General features: G+C 35.7%; 1 protein-coding gene across 2 annotated transcripts in view; it reads left to right on the forward strand.

Moving 5' to 3' along the window:
- The window catches only part of LOC125230837 (long-chain-fatty-acid--CoA ligase 5), a 98789-nt gene that overhangs the window by 1499 nt on the left and 76217 nt on the right, over window positions 1–21073 (forward strand). Inside the window, exon 2 of one of the 2 annotated variants that reach the window (XM_048136070.1) lies at window positions 6225–6275. In XM_048136070.1, the coding sequence (XP_047992027.1) occupies window positions 6263–6275 (13 nt within the window). In that variant the 5' untranslated portion in view covers window positions 6225–6262. Of the gene's footprint in view, window positions 1–6126; window positions 6276–21073 lie in introns of those variants that run through there. The other variant, XM_048136069.1, reaches the window with a different exon arrangement.

Consider the following 21073-nt stretch of genomic DNA (forward strand, 5'->3'; position numbering starts at 1 on the left):
ACAAAGTGAAACTCAGGTATGTGGAGAGTTGTATTAATTACCAAATATAAGTTCCGGTTAAAGATAATTGAGAAAATCCGCATACGAGAGAGTCACTCTTTAATCCTTAACTATAATAATAGCGTTTAATAACGCAAGGCGAGCGTATTTGATTAATTTGATTACTTGGCTGCTGCGTAAGCAGAGTAAAAGGGTGCATCATTGCACTAGCTTACTAAAAACTTCTTACCTGCGCAAGGTGTGAAGAAATTTACAACCAGTATGTTTTTATTTTGTGTATAGTCCGCTTAAGGATATTAAAGGCTAGTATAATAATTATTATTCTGTGGAAGCAGGCATTAGTGGAAAAAATATCAAGTGTTAAGACGGTGTAAAAGCACTAGTCTAACACAGTAGGCAGTGACCCTGTCTGCAGAGCCTAAGATGGTTCTGGGTTCGAATCCCAGTATGGGAATATGTTTGTGTGATGCACACAAATAGTGGGACGTAGTTGAACGAAAGAGAGCCATCCCCTGAAAATAGCCTTTTATTTGAATGGCTTTTCCCTTTTTACGTTGAGATTATATTCAAATAATTATGTTTATATGAATTGGATCTTTTTCCTTTTACTACGTCCATTTTTTCCCGAGTTACGGTTGTGTTATTATGTATTTAAGTATACATATGTCTATAATAAGAGTAATATGTCGCCTTGCTACCATAGTACAAGCCTTCCTCAGTTTTTGGCAAAATAGATTCCCCAATGTCTATTTATTTTGGTACCGATAATAAATTTCCCGCTTATTAAGGCTTATGAGTATTACTATTTATCTAGATAAAAACCAGCCGTCTGCGCAAGACGTGCATCTTCCCATTTTCATATTTCCCGCCTGCGCAAGGTGTGTGAATAATATGATTGTTAAGAAAATTTGAAAGAGCTGAAAATTTTGCAGTCTGCGCAAGGCTTGCAATTTTCGTGACTCAATTTTCTGCCTGCGCAAGGCGATTAAATAGTTTATTTAGCCTGCTGAAAACCTGCCACCTTCGCAAGGCGCGTGTTTACATATCCTGCGTCACAAGCAGATCAAGCAGATGTGGTATAATAGGTATAATACAATTAGCATGGTTCTAAAGCGGTTTTTGTCGGCCTACGCAAGGCGTTTTGAAACTTACGTGTGATGGAGGAAACAACACAATATGATAACGCCTCCTAAGCTTAGTACCAAGTGCTTACTTTGTTAATTACAAAGTCATTTTGACAGGGGTTATATAATTCTACTGCGGAATCACTTCCCAGTAATCATTAAATAGTCTCGAGAAGACTTGTCAAAGCGGACCCCAGGCCTTCACAGGCCGGGGCCAATGCCGGGATAACGCAAGGAGGATGATGATGAGTCTGGTGAAGACTAAAAAGATTATCACAGTTATTGCTGGCGACTTGATAAACGTGGTTTCTTTTTTTGTGGAAACTTTTTCCACTATATGTTATCTACTACATATTTTATCTTTGTCGTTAACGACGTTTGAAACACCTAGCTCACGCTGACGCGGAGTGAGTTGACACGATAATATTCAAAATTAACCACGGTTTTATCAGCCTACTTATTTAGGTTTTAAAGTGGGATTTGAGGTCATTTAATCATTTAAGTAAACCTGTTGATAGTGTTGATGCATATCAAGGCCGCAGTATTCTTTGGTTCAGGATATTAACCGTTTCCCAAACATCTTAAATGGGTTATTTATTCTATTATTTTAATCAAATAGTTATCTAGCCCGCTGGCCGCTCCGGCGCCACATGAGGCCAATAATCTAAAGATCAGATTGCTTTGGACTGTTTTAGGTCATTAATTTGTTCAGTTAGGCCCACGTGGGCTGAACACATTTTAAGGAATTGGCTATGTGGATGAAATAGCAAACATTTTTGCATAGTTTTTCGCTATGTAAGAATGCAGTTGTGATATGTTATTACATATTTTGAGGCTCCAGGAACGACCTGAACCAATGTTACAAAGAACCATTACATTAAATTGTGTTCACATCCTCATAAAGTAGCACGGGGTGACTCGTCTACTCATTATTTAGTCCGAATGAAACAATACGTATTTAAATTATGAGTTTTAGGTTAAGATTACCGCCATAACACGTTTTTAAAAATAAAAGAGGGGAAAAGGACACCTACGTAAGAAGTGATGAAATGTACGGGTTAATAAACCCAACTACAAACTTAAAACGCTGTCATATTACAGCTTTTAATCTGTTTTTTAAATAAAGTAACCTCTATGGTTAATAAATATATCACATTCATGGGGTATTCGGAAAACTATTTCTCATACCTAATCATTGTTTTTGGTAACAATATTTTGCAAGATAAGTACTTGATGTGGTTTCAAAATGATTTTAATACTCATATAAAGATGGACCGTCAAAACAATTTTAAAGCTATGCCGAATAAGCCCATGACCCATGGGGTTTGATGAGTGTCTCAAAATTTTGTTTGGACCTCAGATCTCGGAACTACAGATCTAGGTACCTTAACCTCAATATCATATTCTTCATTACAAAACCAGAAGGCTACGTCATGCCATATAATGGAATGATTATATATCTTTATGCTTCCAACGAAAATCACGGGTCTTAGCCGCATACATACGTATCCTTAAGGAGAAAAATATTTGATTGTAACATCTTGCGCTTTCATAAGCTGGTTACCCAAAACAAAAAGGCATTTATATACGAAGAAAATTCTATCATCAGCATTGGCTTAACATGTGTACAAATTACAAATAAAACGCTTCGCACATGTGCGTCTAGCCGCCTAGGCGTTGTTAGCCTATGCCAATCCTTGGCTTAACAGAAAGTACATACATATTGGGTAAATAACTAACAAAAAATATTAGGGAACTGGGAGAGAACTCTCCAGACAAAAAGTCTAAGGTTAAGTTGTAGCCTGTTAACCAAGGCAATTAAAAGTTGAACTATTGTAGTACCACTACTACCAATTGCACAGGAGGTACTTTGTTTAGGACTGTATTCATACATGGATTCAATGACCTTAATACGTATACTCATAATGTATAACGAATGACTAAGTTATACTTATACAAAGCCTCAATAGTCTTGTTACTTGATATACTTACACTTCCTTCCTGGATGATAGATTCGTTTACCAAAAGAGTATCTTATGCTTAGGAGTTTTCAATGATGAAAAATTCACAAGTGTGCTTATCCTCAATATATGATAATAAGACTTTTTAGAATGATTAGATTATTTTTTTAGCACTTACCAAACGTGCCCAGATTATTATTTCCGTTAATAAAATTGGAACCTCGTTACACATGGGTTCAGTATGGGTTATACCCAAGAGGCCAAGAATATTTCCGGCATACTAGAATGCTCGGGAAAATTACTAAAATTAGATTTCATAAAACGAATTAAGTACATTACGAAAGAACCATGGTTGTCGGAACATTAGTCATACCATGGGTATTAAGGTTTTCAATAGCTGCGCACATTAGTGTTATACACTTTTAAAGTTGTAGCCGATTGAGCGAAATTTTTCTTCGCTACCAAATTTTGCCATGTCATAGCCATAAGGCAGTAATTGTAATATTCACTGTCTATTATGTAATGCTGTAATTGCCGGAAATAAATAGTGACTATTTGGATAAGGCATTAATGAATGGATCAGTTCCTTAACTGTTTTCTATAATATCATATGTAATAATATCATGTCATGCAAATCAATATATCAATATAATGTACCTATGTCATGTCGATTATTCTATGATACTGAAAAGAGATAAACGAGTTGCGAGGAATTTGACACACAATCCAAAACTTAAGTTTTTCGCTTATACCCTAAAAGTACCTAATGATACTGCAATAACCCTACTTACTGGCAATTGCAGAGTCGGGGTCAAAACATTAAAAACATACTAAGTGTATTAAATTGAATATTATAATGAAATAAACGTAAACATAAGTCATGACCTGACCTTGTTAGGGGGATGAAATAAAAAAGTAACGGGTTTTTCATAATTTATTTTAATATCATTATGGGTATATACATAATAGGTATATACATAAAATTTAAAAAAGTTTCAAACTTTCCTTACCGACGAATAATAAGTTACAATAGAAAAATAGGTCACTGTGCACTTATCAATTCAGTCACTGCAGCTGCTGTCAGCTGCAATTCACATTCCTCCATATAGGTACACAAGGTATCTGATGTGTGAAGTGCACTTGAAGTTGTTATTTCCATTGGCGATTCAATTAATCACATTGGCGTTTCTTGACCACCAGGCGAATACAGACACGTCTCAATATATTAAATAGGCTTCAAATAACGGTACAGAAGCTTAATAGCAGCGTTTTACCTTACAATAAAACGCATATTAAGCGAAATACCTTATTTGAAGCCTATATTTTTAACTACGCCTGTGGTTACAACACTCAGTTTGAGAACCAATGATGAAACATCGTTGCCGTCCCTACGGCACGGGTCGCCTGGTGGAAGGGGAAACCTGAGTCGTAAAACTGGAGTTGCAAGTTGTTTACAGGTGTTCAGCTGTAGGTACCTGCTGTGAACCGCTACGCATCTACAAGCAGTATCGCTGTCTCTCAATATATTAAATAGGCTTCAAATAAGGTATTTCGCTTAATATGCGTTTTATTGTAAGGTAAAACGCTGCTAATACCTACCTATTTGCAAATCTTAGTTATAACACACGTACTTGTGTTTGAGATAGGTAAGGTAAACCAATATATAATCCATGGCTATTGTAGAACTGCCCCTATTTAAATATTCGTCAATTCAACAATGGTCTGCCAGGCAATCATGGTCGGGCGATAAACGATAAAACATCGGGCCGTATATCGCACTTACAAATAGTGCGATATTCCTATCGGCCTGCTGATGTTTTATCATTTATCGCGCGACCATACTTGCCTGCCTGGACTGATCTCTGAATTTTCTAAGTAAGAAATAAAAGTAGCACCAACTACGGGTAAAACTAAACGGGTCACCTCGAACGCCGTAAAGGGTTCGAAACGTCGGGTTGTATTGTAAATTCATTATACGCGATATAATCTGCCTCCATAGTTTTATTTCATGACATGAGTAACTATCGCGCTAATCGAAGACAATAGTAATTCCTAAGCACATAATTTAATGTTCCCACATAGCGTTTCGATAGGCGACTTTTATACCTTTACCAATACCTTTAATTTTTAATAAAATAATTCTGCTTACGAGTATATTGCGTTCTTCGCGAATACTGGTACTCAACCTTGAAACTATCCAACCTTATTCAACTATCGTATTAACTGGCTGAAATACAACAAATTCAGATAAAAAAAACAATAGCCATCAGCTCTATTGTCAAAACTAATGGCGTGATGTCGCGCGCCTTATCACCGCGGGTTTGCGAAGTACATAATCAGTTGCATTTAGTGTAAATGTGAAACGACCACGTTTTTCAAGGTGAACCTTTATTTTAACCTTTAAATTAAACCAGCATTTAGCTGGTGCACAAAATTGTTGTTTTACATCAGATGTAAAGACTTTGTTGTTACAACATTCGCAGCAAAGGATCTTATTAAATTGTGAGTTCCTAAAATATAACACATTTATTCAAAGCATAGATGTTTTTCGGATACAACAAGTGATTTTTGTAATAAACTATAGAGAAATCGTGACCGCTTTTCTTCTTATCGTGGTCGTCATCTTGTCCAATAAATAATATCTAGCCATAGAGCGAGGAGATACTGACAGGGTTCGAAGTTGATCTTAGTTTTAGTTGTTGTATATGTGGTTTTAGTTACGCAAAAAAAAATCGATACCTCAAGGCATGTTAGCATGATTTTGTCATCATCATTCGCCTGTCCTTATCCCAGTCTTTTGAGATCGGAGTGGCATGCTTTCCTCTTCCATATCTCTCTATCGCTTCATATTATTTTTCACACAGTCCATTCATTGCATAATTATGTAAAACGTTTAAAACTGGACATCAATTCATCACCTTATGAGGGATCTATTATATTATATTCCCGATAGTAGCAAGTTGTCTTACATGAGAACTGACGGCCTCATTTAAGCACACATTTATGCTATTCGCGTGATAATGTAATAGATAATGTATTACGTACTCGGTAACCAGTCGGTGCGCGCGCTCATAACGTTTATTTTGACTGAGTTTTAGTTTATATTTATAACTAGAAGTGTTTACTTTGGTTTTTAAAGGTGCGGGGAGCGGCGGTGGTGAATGAATCCGGTCCTGCATGATGTTAAAATGTAAGTGTTTTATATTGTTTTACATACCTACCAAAGTAAACTTGTTTACATAAAGTGATTAACTTTAAAATCCTTTGTTTCCTTTATTTTTTTCAAGGTCAAGTGATAAAACAGTACAATTTTATTGATTTACACGAGATCGCGTTACTTATAGGACTAAAGTACTACACTTAAAAATCTTATTATAATTAAGTTACTAAAGAGGTCTATCTTATTTTGGAAAACTGCAATGCGTTTATAATATAGTTATTATATAAGCTTTTATCTTACATTCTGTGTCACTTAGATAAGGTTAAATATTCTAAGCAAGGTTAGAACTAGATTCTTCGTAACTTGGTAGGTAGATACTTTTCCGAAGAACTAGTTTTCCGTATTTCTATAAATATTCAGTGTCTGTACTAAGCTCAAGTGGACACTGATCTTATAACACAGTGTTTTTCAAAGTGTGGGTCGCGACCCCCAGGGGGGTCCACCTAGTTATTTGTTTATGTAAGAAAACAAACAATACATTACTAATTAACTAGGTACCAAATATGATATCTGTTATCTTTTTGCACAAAAACCTTAAAATTGTTGTAAATTTAATTTAATTTAATTATAATATTACCTACATGTTTAATAAAAACAAGTTTACTTTTCCGGTTTGCAATCCATTTTAATCCGATATTTGATATATTTATGATTGCTACAATTTCAATGGGCACGAATAAATGCTATCGCTCTGATTGTATCATAAAATGATATTAGGTAGGTGGTAGGTATTTCACATAAATTGCGTTTTGCTTTTGTTATTGACTAGGCAAGTAAAACGTTGGTTTCTAGTTTCATAGGTAATTATTTTGCCATTTAGGTATTTACCTATGAAATTATACCTTATGTATAGTAACTTGTTGAACATTTAGTACTTACTAAAAATAAACCTTTCCGAAAATTAGCCACATTGTGACATAAACAAAAAAAAATAGCATATATGTATTTCAAAGTACGTTTATCCTTTTTTGGGTCACCGACGGTAAACATATTGTATCCTAATCTCTTATCGATGGTACTTGAAAGGAAGTGTAACATGTCTGACGTATCAGTGCTGCAATGCGGGCATTATTTGGGCCATGGCGAGCCTTCCTGCAAGCTGTTACATTATTAGTTTATCTCCAGTTTCTATGGTAACGAAGTTTGACGCTCGTCCTTTTTGGGAAAACTCTGGTAAACATGTGTCCTAATCTGTTATCGATGGTACATTATTCGTAGTTCATCTCCAGTTTACATGTTTACATACATACATATATACAATCACGCCTGTATCCCATGAAGGGGTAGGCAGAGCACATGAAAGTACTCCAGTTTCAGTGCCACTCTTGGCAAATAAGGGGTTGACAGAAAACGAAGCTGTGCTCTCGCCTACGCCACAATGTAACCCATATCCCACAGTCGCCTTCTACGACACCCACGGGAAGAAAGGGGGTGGTGAAATTCTTAACCCGTCACCACACGGGCAACAAAAATGAAAAAGTAAAAGAAAAGAAAAGGGAAAGTTTACATGTTTCTTATTCCATATCTCCTTTTACACGAACCTAGTTCAGAAATTTGCTAAGAACTTCAGTTTCAAATTACTTGCTTTTTATATTTAGCCTAAACCTGGGATTAGTTGTTATGGAAAACCCTTGAAAATATACAGCATAATAACATGGATTAATACCAGCTAACAGGACATTTTATCAACTCATGAGTAACATACTTGTATCTCTCATTATTGACATGTCTCAATAGGCCTGCTTAAGTCGTCTATTGTTATACTTGCTGGCTAACACGATTTTAATAAAATGTTTAGTAGATTTTAGTTTTATGTCTGCAGCACAGAATATATAATAGTACAAGTACAGAAGGCCCACTGCTTTGATGTTCACGAAATGCCGCCTTTTTAAATGCCTACAAAATTCTAACAAAGAAACGAGCCGCACGTGCGCACCGTCAGATGATAGGGTTGCCTATGGATTAAAACGAATTAATTCTCAGATAATCCTGGGACTTCAATGTAAGATTGTCCTATTTTATTCATGATGTCTATTTAACTATGCATTATTAGCCATTCCACACGTGGACATCGCATATGAATCTTAAAAAAATTCGCGACGTAAAGTAAAAATAGAAAGTGCGAACGTGCGTTCCGTGAGAACGTGCGCCACCCCTTATTAGGCCGCGAACTCGTGGCCGCCAGCATGTACTTGTAGCGCGGCGATACAATCGCGGAGTGAGCCGCCCCTGTCTGCAGTTGTAATTTTCGGGCATACGAAGTATTTTATGCTATGCATTTGTTTAAAGCAAACAGCAGCTACGAACAGACTAGCCTAGGGATTCACTGGCAGTAAATGTATAAGTTAACTCATTTTTAACCGTCGCCTCATATCTCAAGAAGGACGGTTATCAAGTCGTCTGTATGTTTTTTTTTTTTTTTTTTTTTTTTTTAATGTTTGTTCCTCGATATCTCCGTCGTTACTGGACCGATTTTGAAATTTTTTTTTTAATTGAATGTATATGCATACAGATTGGTCCCATTTTTCTCAGAACCCAGTTCTAATGATGGGATCCTGGAGAAATCGAGGGAACTCCTCGAATCTGAAAGGCATACATATAGTGATTTTTGTGTTTTTAAAGGAACAGCATGCATTTAGGTACGGAACAGTGACATTTGGTGCAGTGGAACTGCTGATGATGGCCAGAATAGAACTCTTCAAATCTGAACGGCACGCTTATAGTGACTTTGGTATTTTTATAAGAACAGCATGCACTTTCATCCAGAACAGTGACATTTGGTGCAGCGGAATTGCTGATGATGGTCAGAACCGAACTCCTCAAATCTGAACGGCACGCTTATAGTGACTTTGCCATTTTTATAAGAACAGCATGCGCTTACGTCTAGAACAGTGACATTTGGTACAGTGGAACTGCTGATGGTCAGAACCGAACTCCTCAAATCTGAACGGCACGCTTATAGTGACTTTGGTATTTTTATAAGAACAGCATGCACTTGCGTCCAGAACAGTGACATTTGGTGCAGTGGAACTGCTGATGATAGTCAGAACCGTACTCCTCAAATCTGAACGGCACACTCATAAGTGACTTTGGTATTTTTGCAAGAAAAGCATGCATTTAAGTTCAGAACAGTGACATTTATTTATTTAGTTATGTTTGTTAAGCATATTGAGTTTTCAAGTCAAAGTTTGTCAAGCTTCGATTTCTTATAATATAATATCGGATTCATGAGGAATTGAGGAAACTCCTCAAACCTTAACGTTATACGTATATTCATTTATGTTGCCATCTAATAATTAAAGCATTAAAAGCAGTTTTAAAAAATACCTACACATTTCTACATAATCCAACATTCGCAAGTAACTTTCACCAGAACCCGAAAGGCGACGGTTTTTTTTTCTTAAAAATTATCTTATATTCTTAAACTTTCTCTTATAAAAACTAAATAAATATCAAGTTAAGTCTTGCTCTTTGTAAACATTCGGAATAAGTCCCTAATATCGACGGCACTCAAACTAACGAGGGGACAGAAATGTCATTGGTTATTAAATTAGGGTAGCGCCGTGGCGGGAATAAACAGAAGGTAAACTAAAGCGGGCGGTTTATGAATGGGGGTTGTTGTAATATATCGGAGCGGGCAATGTGCTCACAAATATGGGAAAACACATTTTAACGCTTTGATAAGTTTAGTGACGTGGTCAGATGTTTTTTTTTTCATAAGGTACAATAATAACATGACTAGCAGGTATACAAATACATATATTATAAAGGAATTGATAACTATTTAACTAATACCTATATCACAATAACAATTGTACACAACATTTTATTTTAAATAATTTAAATCCGAACTATCTACTTACTTATATAAATATTATAAACCATATTATGAGTATCTTGTCCGCTCTGATATTTTTGATGGCGACTGTACGCCGAAAGTAGGCCTGCAAAGGAGTGCCCTATAGCGCCCGTGGGATATACTACCCGTCCCTCTCTAATTCATACAGTGAAATAGGAGTGGTATATTTCGTGGGTGTTATTAGGCTTGCAGGGGTGTGTAGCGTTTATTTGTTAAGTGAGTTTTGCATTAGTTCCTGTTTTTAATTACTTGTAATAATACCTTATACTGGAACATTACGATATAATTTTATTAGCCATTTGTGAACGGAACCGGTTGCCGCTTTAATTATGATTTTATTTCAAATGACATCGATTCATATTAAAATTAATTGTAAATGTGTAAGAATGTCCTATAATAATAATATTAAATGGTTAGTTGGTTATAGTAACGTACTCGTCGAAAAATGGTTGTACCTATTACAACATTTTTTCGTCTTATCTTCTAAAAGACTATTTTATAATTATGCGATTAAGAACACTTATTAATGTAAAAATTAAATGTTTTGAAAATGTATAGTTCTGACCACATGAGCTCTTTAAATATAATGTTAAATGTAAAAAAATGTAATCAGCAATTTAGAGTCCGACCATTTAGGTCAATTAATGGTATTTGAAGCTGCTAGGAAAAATACCTTGAAAAAACAGATAACTTTTGTACCAGTAACCTCGGACCGCGTGGAAAGAATGAAACAGAGTTTAGTTCAGGCGCTACCCGTTCTGTCTCCAAACATGAGTCCTAATGATATGTATAATTCATTCTTTCACACATATATGGAAAATTATAATACGATATTTACAACAAAAACGGTCACGGTTAGTGATGCATCAGTTTTTAGTGAGTGGGCAACTGCAGAGTTACATCAACGAAGACGTGCATTGTATGCCTTGTATGAGGAACGGCGGTTTAATACGAGTGATGAATTTAAAGAACATGTCAAACAATTTTCGAAACAGTTTAAATTAGATTGTCATACCGCTAAACGTAATTATTTAAGCAAGAAAATTAAAAGTAGTTCCGATATAATTAAAGCAACGTGGAAAGTAATTAACGTGGAGACTGGTCGATCAAAGCAAAGAACAAATGAACTGAAATTAAAAATTGATGGCAAAATTGTAGATTCCAATTTAGAAGTAGCAACAGAATTTGAAAAGTTCTTCACTGATATACCAGTTTCCACAACTAGGCACTTAAATTCATCACCTGCATCTGCCGTTACATTGTTAGAAGATAATGTCACAGAATGTAGTAGAGACCTTGTATTTGAACATGTTAGTACCTCAGATATAATTAAGGCATTTCAATCAATTAATGTTAAAAAAACTTGTGACCTTTGGGGAGTCTCTGTCCATGGTGTTAAATCTTTAATAGAAATTGTAGCGCCTGACTTGGTAGTTATCTTTAATAACAGTGTTGATTGTGGTGAGTTTCCTGATCTTATGAAACACAGTAAAGTCATTCCATTATTTAAATCTGGTAGCACATCCGACCCCACTAATTTTAGACCGATATCAGTGTTACCGACATTCAGCAAAATTTTTGAAAAGTTAGTGTTATTTCAGCTATTGCAACATTTTAACATCAATAATCTAATGCACAATAAACAATTTGGTTTTACACGGGGTCGCTCAACAACCGACGCTGGTGTTGAGCTAATCAAACAGATTTTCGATGCCTGGGAGGAGTCACAGGATGCCTTGGGTATCTTCTGTGATTTATCTAAGGCTTTCGATTGCGTCTGTCATGAAACACTGATCAGGAAATTGCACTATTATGGAGTGAGAGGATCGGCACTGAATTTAGTCAAATCTTACTTACACGATAGAATACAAAGGGTCGACGTGAATGGACAGCGCTCACCGGGGTCACTAGTCTCTATGGGTGTACCGCAGGGATCAATATTGGGGCCTTTCCTGTTCCTTATCTACATTAATGACCTGCCATATCTTGTAAAGACCCACCATGATATAGTATTGTTTGCAGATGATACTTCCCTTATTTTCAAAGTCAAACGTCAGCAACAAACTTGTGAAAATGTAAACAATGCTATTTCCGAAGTAGTTAATTGGTTTAGTGTTAATAACTTATTGTTAAATGAGAAAAAGACTAAATGTATTAAGTTTGTAACGAGTAATGCTAAAAATGAACAAGCAAGTGTCGTTGTGAAGGATGAGGAATTGGAACTGGTAGATAGTACAGTTTTTCTTGGCATAACTTTAGATTCTAAACTTCAGTGGGGTCCCCATATTGCTACCCTCTCGAATAGACTGAGCTCTGCAGCATTTGCAGTGAGCAAGATCCGTCAGTTAACAGACGTGGAAACAGCTCGATTAGTTTATTTTAGTTACTTTCACAGCATTATGTCATATGGTATTTTACTATGGGGCAGTGCTTCAGAGATAAATACCATATTTGTTCTGCAGAAGAGGGCTATTCGAGCAATATACAAAATGAACCATAGAGACTCACTTAGAGATAAGTTTAAGGACATTAATATAATGACAGTGCATTGTCAATATATTTATGAGAATATTATGTATGTACATAAAAACATTTGTAAATTTAAGAAAAACTGTGATGTACATAATATAAACACTAGAAATAAGCATAAGCTTGCAGTGCCCTTCACTCGGCTCCATAAAATTAAAAAATCATTCATGGGTAATTGTGTAAGATTTTATAACAAACTTCCTAATGCCATCACTGAACTGTCTTTTAATCGATTTAAACATTATGTAAAGCGTATACTGATCTCTAAAGCCTACTATAGCACACAAGACTACATGAATGATGAAACACTGTGGGATACAAGTATTGCTGAAAACCATTAATTATATAGCTTATTAATGATGATATTGATAATTCAATGTATTTTTACACAATTTTTTTGACATTTAGAATTTATTCTAGAAGTTTTTATACTAGTATTTTTTTATACAATTTAGATTGATATCATTTTATTAAATCAATGTAGTTTTAAAACAATATTGTTTATTGCACCAATAAATTGCTCTGATATTTAGAATAAGATGAATATTGTACACTGTTGACAATTTAAAAGTGCTTATTGTAAGCCTATTTGAATAAAGAATATTTTGATTGATTTTGATTGATTGATTGATTGTTATTTTTCTACAACTTCTTTGAATAAAATATTTTTTTACGAAAATTTTGTTAATGTAGCATGATTCGGTAATAAATTAATAATATATTGGCCAATTAAAGGTATTTGGAGCATAAACATCGACATTTATTTATTGTTATTGAAGATAAGTGATAAACACGGCTAGACTAGGCAAAAATAAGTCATATCATATGCCAATGTAATAAACAAGTTTTTTTACACTAACTATATGTAGGTATAGGTACTTAGGCAGTGAAATAGATAGGTATTGCACGCATTAATATATGATAAGTAGGTACTTATACTGTTTTACATTCTGTCAAATAGAATAGCGTAGAAATAAATCCTTTATAAATTATTAATGCTAATTACTACACACTGCGCAAATACTACAGAATAGTAATACAATATTTCCTCAAATATTGCCTTGCTTCGATACTGAGTAGGTACCTAAAATCGCAGTTCGATATGCCTTTTTTTTATGGGATAGGAGTCCAATGAGCAGACAGGTCGCCTGATGGTAAGCGATCACTGCTGCCCATGGACACCCGAAACACAAGAAGTGTTGGAGGTGCGTTGCCGGCCTTTAAGATGGGTGTACCTACCTACAATTTAGTACTTTTTAGACTGACCAAATTATAAAGAGCGAACCATTCCTGAAACCTGTTATTTGCTAGGTCTAACGTCTAACGATGGACGCTGCACTCTTTTTTAGGGTTCCGTAGTCAACTAGGAACCCTTATAGTTTCGCCATGTCTGTCTGTCCGTCCGTCCGTCCGTCCGTCCGTCCGTCCGTCCGTCCGTCCGTCCGTCCGTCCGTCCGTCCGTCCGTCCGCGGATAATCTCAGTAACCGTTAGCACTAGAAAGCTGAAATTTGGTACCAATATGTATATCAATCACGCCCACAAAGTGCAAAAATAAAAAATGGGAAAAAATGTTTTATTAGGGTACCCCCCATACATGTAAAGTGGGGGCTGATTTTTTTTTTCATTCGAACCCCAACGTGTGATATATTGTTGGATAGGTATTTAAAAATGAATAAGGGTTTACTAAGATCGTTTATTGATAATATTAATATTTTCGGAAATAATCGCTCCTAAAGGAAAAAAAAGTGCGTCCCCCCCCCTCTAACTTTTGAACCATATGTTCAAAAAATATGAAAAAAATCACAAAAGTAGAACTTTATAAAGACTTTCTAGGAAAATGTTTTGAACTTGATAGGTTCAGTAGTTTTTGAGAAAAATACGGAAAACTACGGAACCCTACACTGAGCGTGGCCCGACACGCTCTTGGCCGGTTTTTTTATGTTAAATCTACATCAAATTATGTGAAACACATATAACTAGAGAGCAAATTGAAAAAAAAAATTGTATTAAGTAAACTTAGTCACTTTTTCGTTAAATATATTTACTTACATACATACATACATGTAATCACGCCTGTATCCCATAAAGGGGTAGGCAGAGCACATGAACTACTAAGTTTCAGATAAAGATAAGATTTCTATCTGTGAGAACCTGTAATCGGCCTCCTGTTTCTATTGTTTCTGTTAACATGTTTCATGTGCTGTTGGTTTTCCAATAAATAAATAATAAATAAAGGGGTTGAAAGAAATCTAAATTATGAGTGTTGCCAGCCTCTCGCCTACGCCACAATTTAACCCATATCCCACAGTCGACTTCTACGACACCCACGGGAAGAAAGGGGGTGGTGAAATTCTTACCCCGTCACCACACGGTATATTTACATACATACAATCACGCCTGTATCCCATAAAGGGGTAGGCAGAACACATGAAACTACTAAAGCTTCAGTGCCACTCTTGGCAAATAAGGGGTTAAAAGAAAACGAAACTGTGACATTGCAGTGACAGGTTGCCAGCCTCTCGCCTACGCCACAATTTAACCCATATCCCATAGTCACCTTCTACGACACCCACGGGAAGAAAGGGGGTGGTGAAATTCTTAACCCGTCACCACACAGGCTATATATACGGTATATTTATTTCTATTTATAATATGACAGACTTAACAAGAGCGCCAATTCTAAGGGCGTATTTTCCCTGCATCCTAGTTGGGCGACTCCGACGCTTTGACTCGAACGCCTCTGACGTGCAATTCTATATGTCCATTTCAAATACGAAGGCCCGATGGCACTCGAAACTTAACAATAGGGCTCATAATGTTTGCCTTTTGTTATCTAATTAGGCCCACTTCAAATTGGCACGCGTCGGTGCAATCTTTTTGTCGGTGCAATCAGGTATCTTTTGTTATCACTAATCCTATTGTTAACGCTAATTGACCGTCTCAAGTGCCATCGGGCCTTCGTATTTGAAATGGACTATACCTATCGATATTATTATAGATGGGTCAACATCCTCAAAACAATAGCAACTCAGAACGAGTAATCGCCATACGGAGACCCGTTGACAGCCACGTCTCCTTTCTCGACAAGTAGGTCGAGGTCATTGCATTGCAATGTCACATTATACATGCTGGCACCCTACCCACATAGGAAATGTATGCAGCTCGATTCTGGTACATCCTATTACGGTACAAAGTACAACCTCCGAGCGACGACGTGTAAAAACTCAATCGTGTTTTGAATATAATAATGTACATAAAAAATATGTGATAGAATAACAACTATAAAAAAAAATTCATAAGGAAGTAAAAATAGATGCTGATATAAAATAGATGTTATTAGCACTTTAAATTATGAGATAATTATATAAAATGTGTGTACGTTTTGTTAATTCCATTAAATCCTTTAAAAATAATATTCCTTACAAATACCGATACCAAAGAGGATCGAGTATTATAGAGAGTTACTGTCGAAGTAAAATGTGTAATCACAGTCCATTGACTGCCATCTCTTGACACAGGCTTAAAACTTTGAACCTCAGCTTTGACAATTTGGCCGATATTCTTAGCTTGATATGTGTTAAAATGTCAACTATTAATATTAGCGCCATCTAGCCGAGCGTCCCCCAAAGGTGTAACGCCATCTAGGCCACCGTACTCGTACCTTTTTCTGTATGGTACTGAGGTACGTTTTTTTCTTAGACTTTATCTGTCTATACGTAGTTACATATGTCTTTGCCCATACCTAGGCTAAATATTTATTTCTCTCATATCGACTAAATGTCACGTCAATTCCCATCCGTAAGTATCTTATTCGTTTTATCAAAGACATTTCGTTTAATCAAACAGAGTGCCATAAGTGCCTTTACCGAAGAAAACTCTGCTGTCAGTCTTATCGATGAGAATATTTAGTGGCCTTCACGTGGCTACTATACTACGAAACTACGATATACGTAATTTTATTAAATTAACGTGAACACCAAAGGGAAATAACCCCCCAGAAACCATGAAATGCTCCTTATCTTTGTAACCGCCGCCTCAAATCTTAAGGAAGGTGGTTCTCAATTTGATTTTTTTTTAATGTTTGTTCCACGATATCTCCATCGTTACTGGACCGATTTTGATTTTTTTTTAATGAAGCTTGATTTCTTATAATAGGATGTCGGGATTCATGAGGAATTGAGAAAACTCCTCAAACCTTAACGATATACGTATTCATTTGTGTTTCCATTAAATAATCAAAAATTTACATTAAAAGCAGGTTAAAAAAAATACCTACACATTTCTACATAATCCAACATTCGCAAGTACCTTTCACCAGAACCCTGAAAGCGGCGGTTTTTTTTTCTTAAAAATTATGTAATATGTAACTGAAACTTTAAAATCAAACGTTTTCTTGTGTTCGATAGAGCCAGGAAGCGTTATCTTTTCAAACTTGACGATTTCGATGTTAATATCTAGGCGGGCAAGCACGGTCGCGTGATACTGCATATCGCATCGGTGCGTCCAGAGAATAGGAGCGCCGAGTAGCCACGACTCAGGAAACGATACAATGATTTTCACGTTTCAAAATATGTCTATTCTATCGCGATTCAGAGAGGCTCGATTTTTGCATACAATATTGTATGCAAAAATCGATAAAACTTATTAAATGCCGTCGTCGAAGGAAACAGCGGTTATGTTGAATGTCAGAGTGTCATGCTATACTCCTAAGGCCAAGGTCCTACCTGTAGTATTTATTCAGTTCGATTACATACAAACCATATTAAATTGGAACCATTATTATTAATTTCATTCAAAATACGTTTTATTTTAGTGTCAAAAATTCTTTTTTAATGTAGTTATATTATATGATTTTAGGCAGGTATAATTCCTATGAAAACTTTATTTACATGAACATATTTACATAACTATATACCTAAGAAACTAAGACTAAAACGATACTGGCGACATTTCCTCGCTGTATCACAATGCTGATACGTTGTGCGAGGAAGTCGCCAGGTCTTCGGTCACCAGTTACCTCAACCAGACGCTTCGCGATTTCTGTGAACAACTTGTTCGCGCTGGGACCCCATGGACCTAGAGTTTCGACGCCAAAAGGTACAAATAGGTATTATTTGCCAAGACTTTCGTATTTATTACGTTTCAAAATTATTAAGATTATTATTTATATGATTAGGTATTAGAAGGATATTAATGTAGCCAACAAGCAAGGCCGCTGCGGGCGGTGAGGAGAGTGCAAAGATTATCACGTACATACCTCTATAAAACGTAAATACTTAGCAAATAAATTATAATTGTAACTTTGTAATTGTAACGTATACAGCTTTGTAACTTATCAAATGATACAGAGTGTTATTTTTTATTTAACACTTTGCACAAGCACTGTCAATAATGTTGGGTTTCATGTCAAAACATGATTTATCTGCATTAGGGACATTTCTTTTCGAATTTTCCGTGAAAACGTTCTAGATTATTTAAATCCTTGTTACACTACGTGCATTCGGGCCTTTTTCTGATCGAAGGACACAAATGTTTAAGTTTATTAACCTTCTCACCGCTGACCCTGATCTAAAACTATAGCCACTGCCTGCGGCTGTAACATTGCTTGTGAGATGTGTAAAGGTACAAGTTTAGATGCGACCAATGTTTTCGGCCATTTTGTGACTTTCTGATATCAGGTCGGACAGCTGGGCGTCATTTGTTTGACATTTTCGGAATAATGAACCTTAAATATGTTGTTAGAAATGATGCCAAGAGTTCGATCTCTGGATATAATATAGAAGAGTCAGACATCATCAGTTATATTGGAGTTACTGGGGAGCTCAATAATATCCAAACAAGTACTCTAACGCCTAGATTAGGTATTTGTTAGGACCTTGATCGCTGCGATATAAAAAAGGTAGGTATCTATCTTGGACCGTCCCATTTATGTTATGTTCTCAAATTCGTCTCATTTTGCATTCTTCAACCAAATTTTTTTACCCACTTTTATCAGTCTTTGTGGTCTTTCATAATATGAGTGGTTTGCCTTTTTTATTAGGGTTCCGTACCAAAAAGGTACAACAGGAACCCTTATGGTGCGACTCTGTCCGTCTGTCTGTCCGTCTGTCACATTCCTAAATATCTCGAGAACTACTAATGCTATCAACTTGAAATTTGGAATACTTGTGAACATTGTAAACCTCTACAAATAGAAAGTATAATTTTTTTAAATATATTAATTTTAATTGTAGAAGATGGCCAAAATGAAAGGGGGGCAAACTGTAAATTTCAAGTTACTAGGTCAAGTGGGGTATCGTTGGAAAGAGCTCAAATTGAACGTAAATAAACTATTTTTTATAATTTTTTTGTTGTGAAAAAAAAAAGAATTTTGAAGGAAAATGTAAAAAAAAATACCGTTCCCCCCCCTTATCTCCGAAGTTTACCAACGAAAAATTATGAAAATTTTAGTAAACATTGGTTTTATGCTATATATTACAGGAAAAATATAATCGTGTTTGTGTTTTGAATACTTTTTTTTTAATTCACAAAAAACTTTTCAGATTTTTACTTTTAATTTACCCACCCTTGCGGATGTATATGGTACTTAAAATTAATACGAGATGTTACGTAAACCATCTTCTGTCCAATGAAGTAAAAACTGTTTAAATCGGTTAACATTATAAAGAATTATCCCTGAAAAACCAGGTCGCGCAAATTAGTTAGCAAATTGACCGGGAGATGGCGCTATACACTATAATACTCATTAGTGCCTATACTTTTGTCTTCTAGTCAAGTCATTAGAGTTATATGAAAATATGAGATTATTTTTACTAGGTAGTTTGAAAGAAAGTTTGTACGGAACCCTCGGTGGGCGAGTCCGACTCGCACTTGGCCGGTTTTTTCAAATGAGTTGAAATTTATTTATAATAATTTATTATTTAATTATTTCAAAAGATTTTCGACTACCGTATTTAGTCTTATTCTAAGCACTTATTTGTATGGCTAAAAAAAAATTTATTAATCAGCCAAAAGAAAAAAAGACAAACAACTCATATGATCAAAGACGACAAAAATTAATACTGACGAATGTGACGAAGCAGAATGGGACAAGTATAAGAACTTTTTTTTTTACTAGCCTAGTGTAGTGTCCCACTGCTGGGCAAAGGCTCAACCCTGTCCCGTGCGTAATCCTGCTAGCGTGGATAGAATCCGTCCAAGATAACCAAAAAAAAACGATTGGGACGATTCAAGACGATGCCAAAAAAAGTCAAGTTTTTTACTTATCTACTACACCCTGACCTAAAACTGCAATCACCGAATCAGAGATTACAAATACTAGATGGCACTAATGAAATGACAATTTATTGCTTATTTACTTTTAATAAGAACGTGCACCAATTTTAGCTGTATAAATGTAAACTACACATGGTGTCATGCACGCACTGTGAGTACAGTAGACGTTGTAGACGTTATAGTAATTCAACATTGCAACAATGAGATATGTATGATACAATACAACTAAAAAGTGCGGCTCACGAAGACTTTTCTTCAAGTAACCGAGTAGTTTCCTGTTTTATTAAATCATAAATCATTTAAATCATAAATCATTTATTTGCTTACCATGGTACGTACAGGATGTTACAATAAAATTATTTTAATATGAGCACATGGCACCCTGTGAAGGGTATGGCAATATTCTTAAAACTATGTACATTGTTTCTTATAATTAGGATGTGTAATTTTGTGTTTACGAGTAAGTAGGTAACTTACTTTAAATTGTCGTCCATAAACTCTTGGATGGAGTAGTAGGCTTTATCTATTAATAATGCTTGCAGCTTTGAAGTAAAGGCGTTCAATTTTTGAGTGCTCGTAATTCTGTTAGGCAATTTGTTGTAGATCTGGATTGCTCGAAAGTATGGACCTTTTCAGTATACTTCTAAAATGGGTTCGGGAGGGATGAGTTTGTTATTACGACGTTCGCTTTTACAGAAATTGAATAATTGGGTGTTCTTTCTAACAAATATCGATATTTCCAGTAAGTAGAGGGAGGGTAGAGTTAGAATTTGAAGGCTTTTGAAATATGGTTTGCAGCTGTCTGGGTGTTTAATGTTGGCAAGGATTCGAACACATTTTTTTTGAGCTACGAACAGATCATGCACATCACTGCTATGCCCCCATAGGATAATGCCATATCGTAATCGGGCTTGCGCATAAGAATGGTATGCTGATAAGGCGCACTCAGTGTGAGTGTTGGACTTTAAAATGTATAGGGCAAAAATAAAAGAAGACAGTTTGGATTTCATTCTGGCTACATGGTTTTTCCAGGTCAGATGGGAGTCTATTGTGATTCCTAGTAAAGTGCATTCGGATTCCTCTTCTATATTGAGGTCTTTCAGA

Source organism: Leguminivora glycinivorella, chromosome 11, assembly GCF_023078275.1.
Source record: "Leguminivora glycinivorella isolate SPB_JAAS2020 chromosome 11, LegGlyc_1.1, whole genome shotgun sequence".
Taxonomy (NCBI): Eukaryota; Metazoa; Arthropoda; class Insecta; order Lepidoptera; family Tortricidae; genus Leguminivora; species Leguminivora glycinivorella.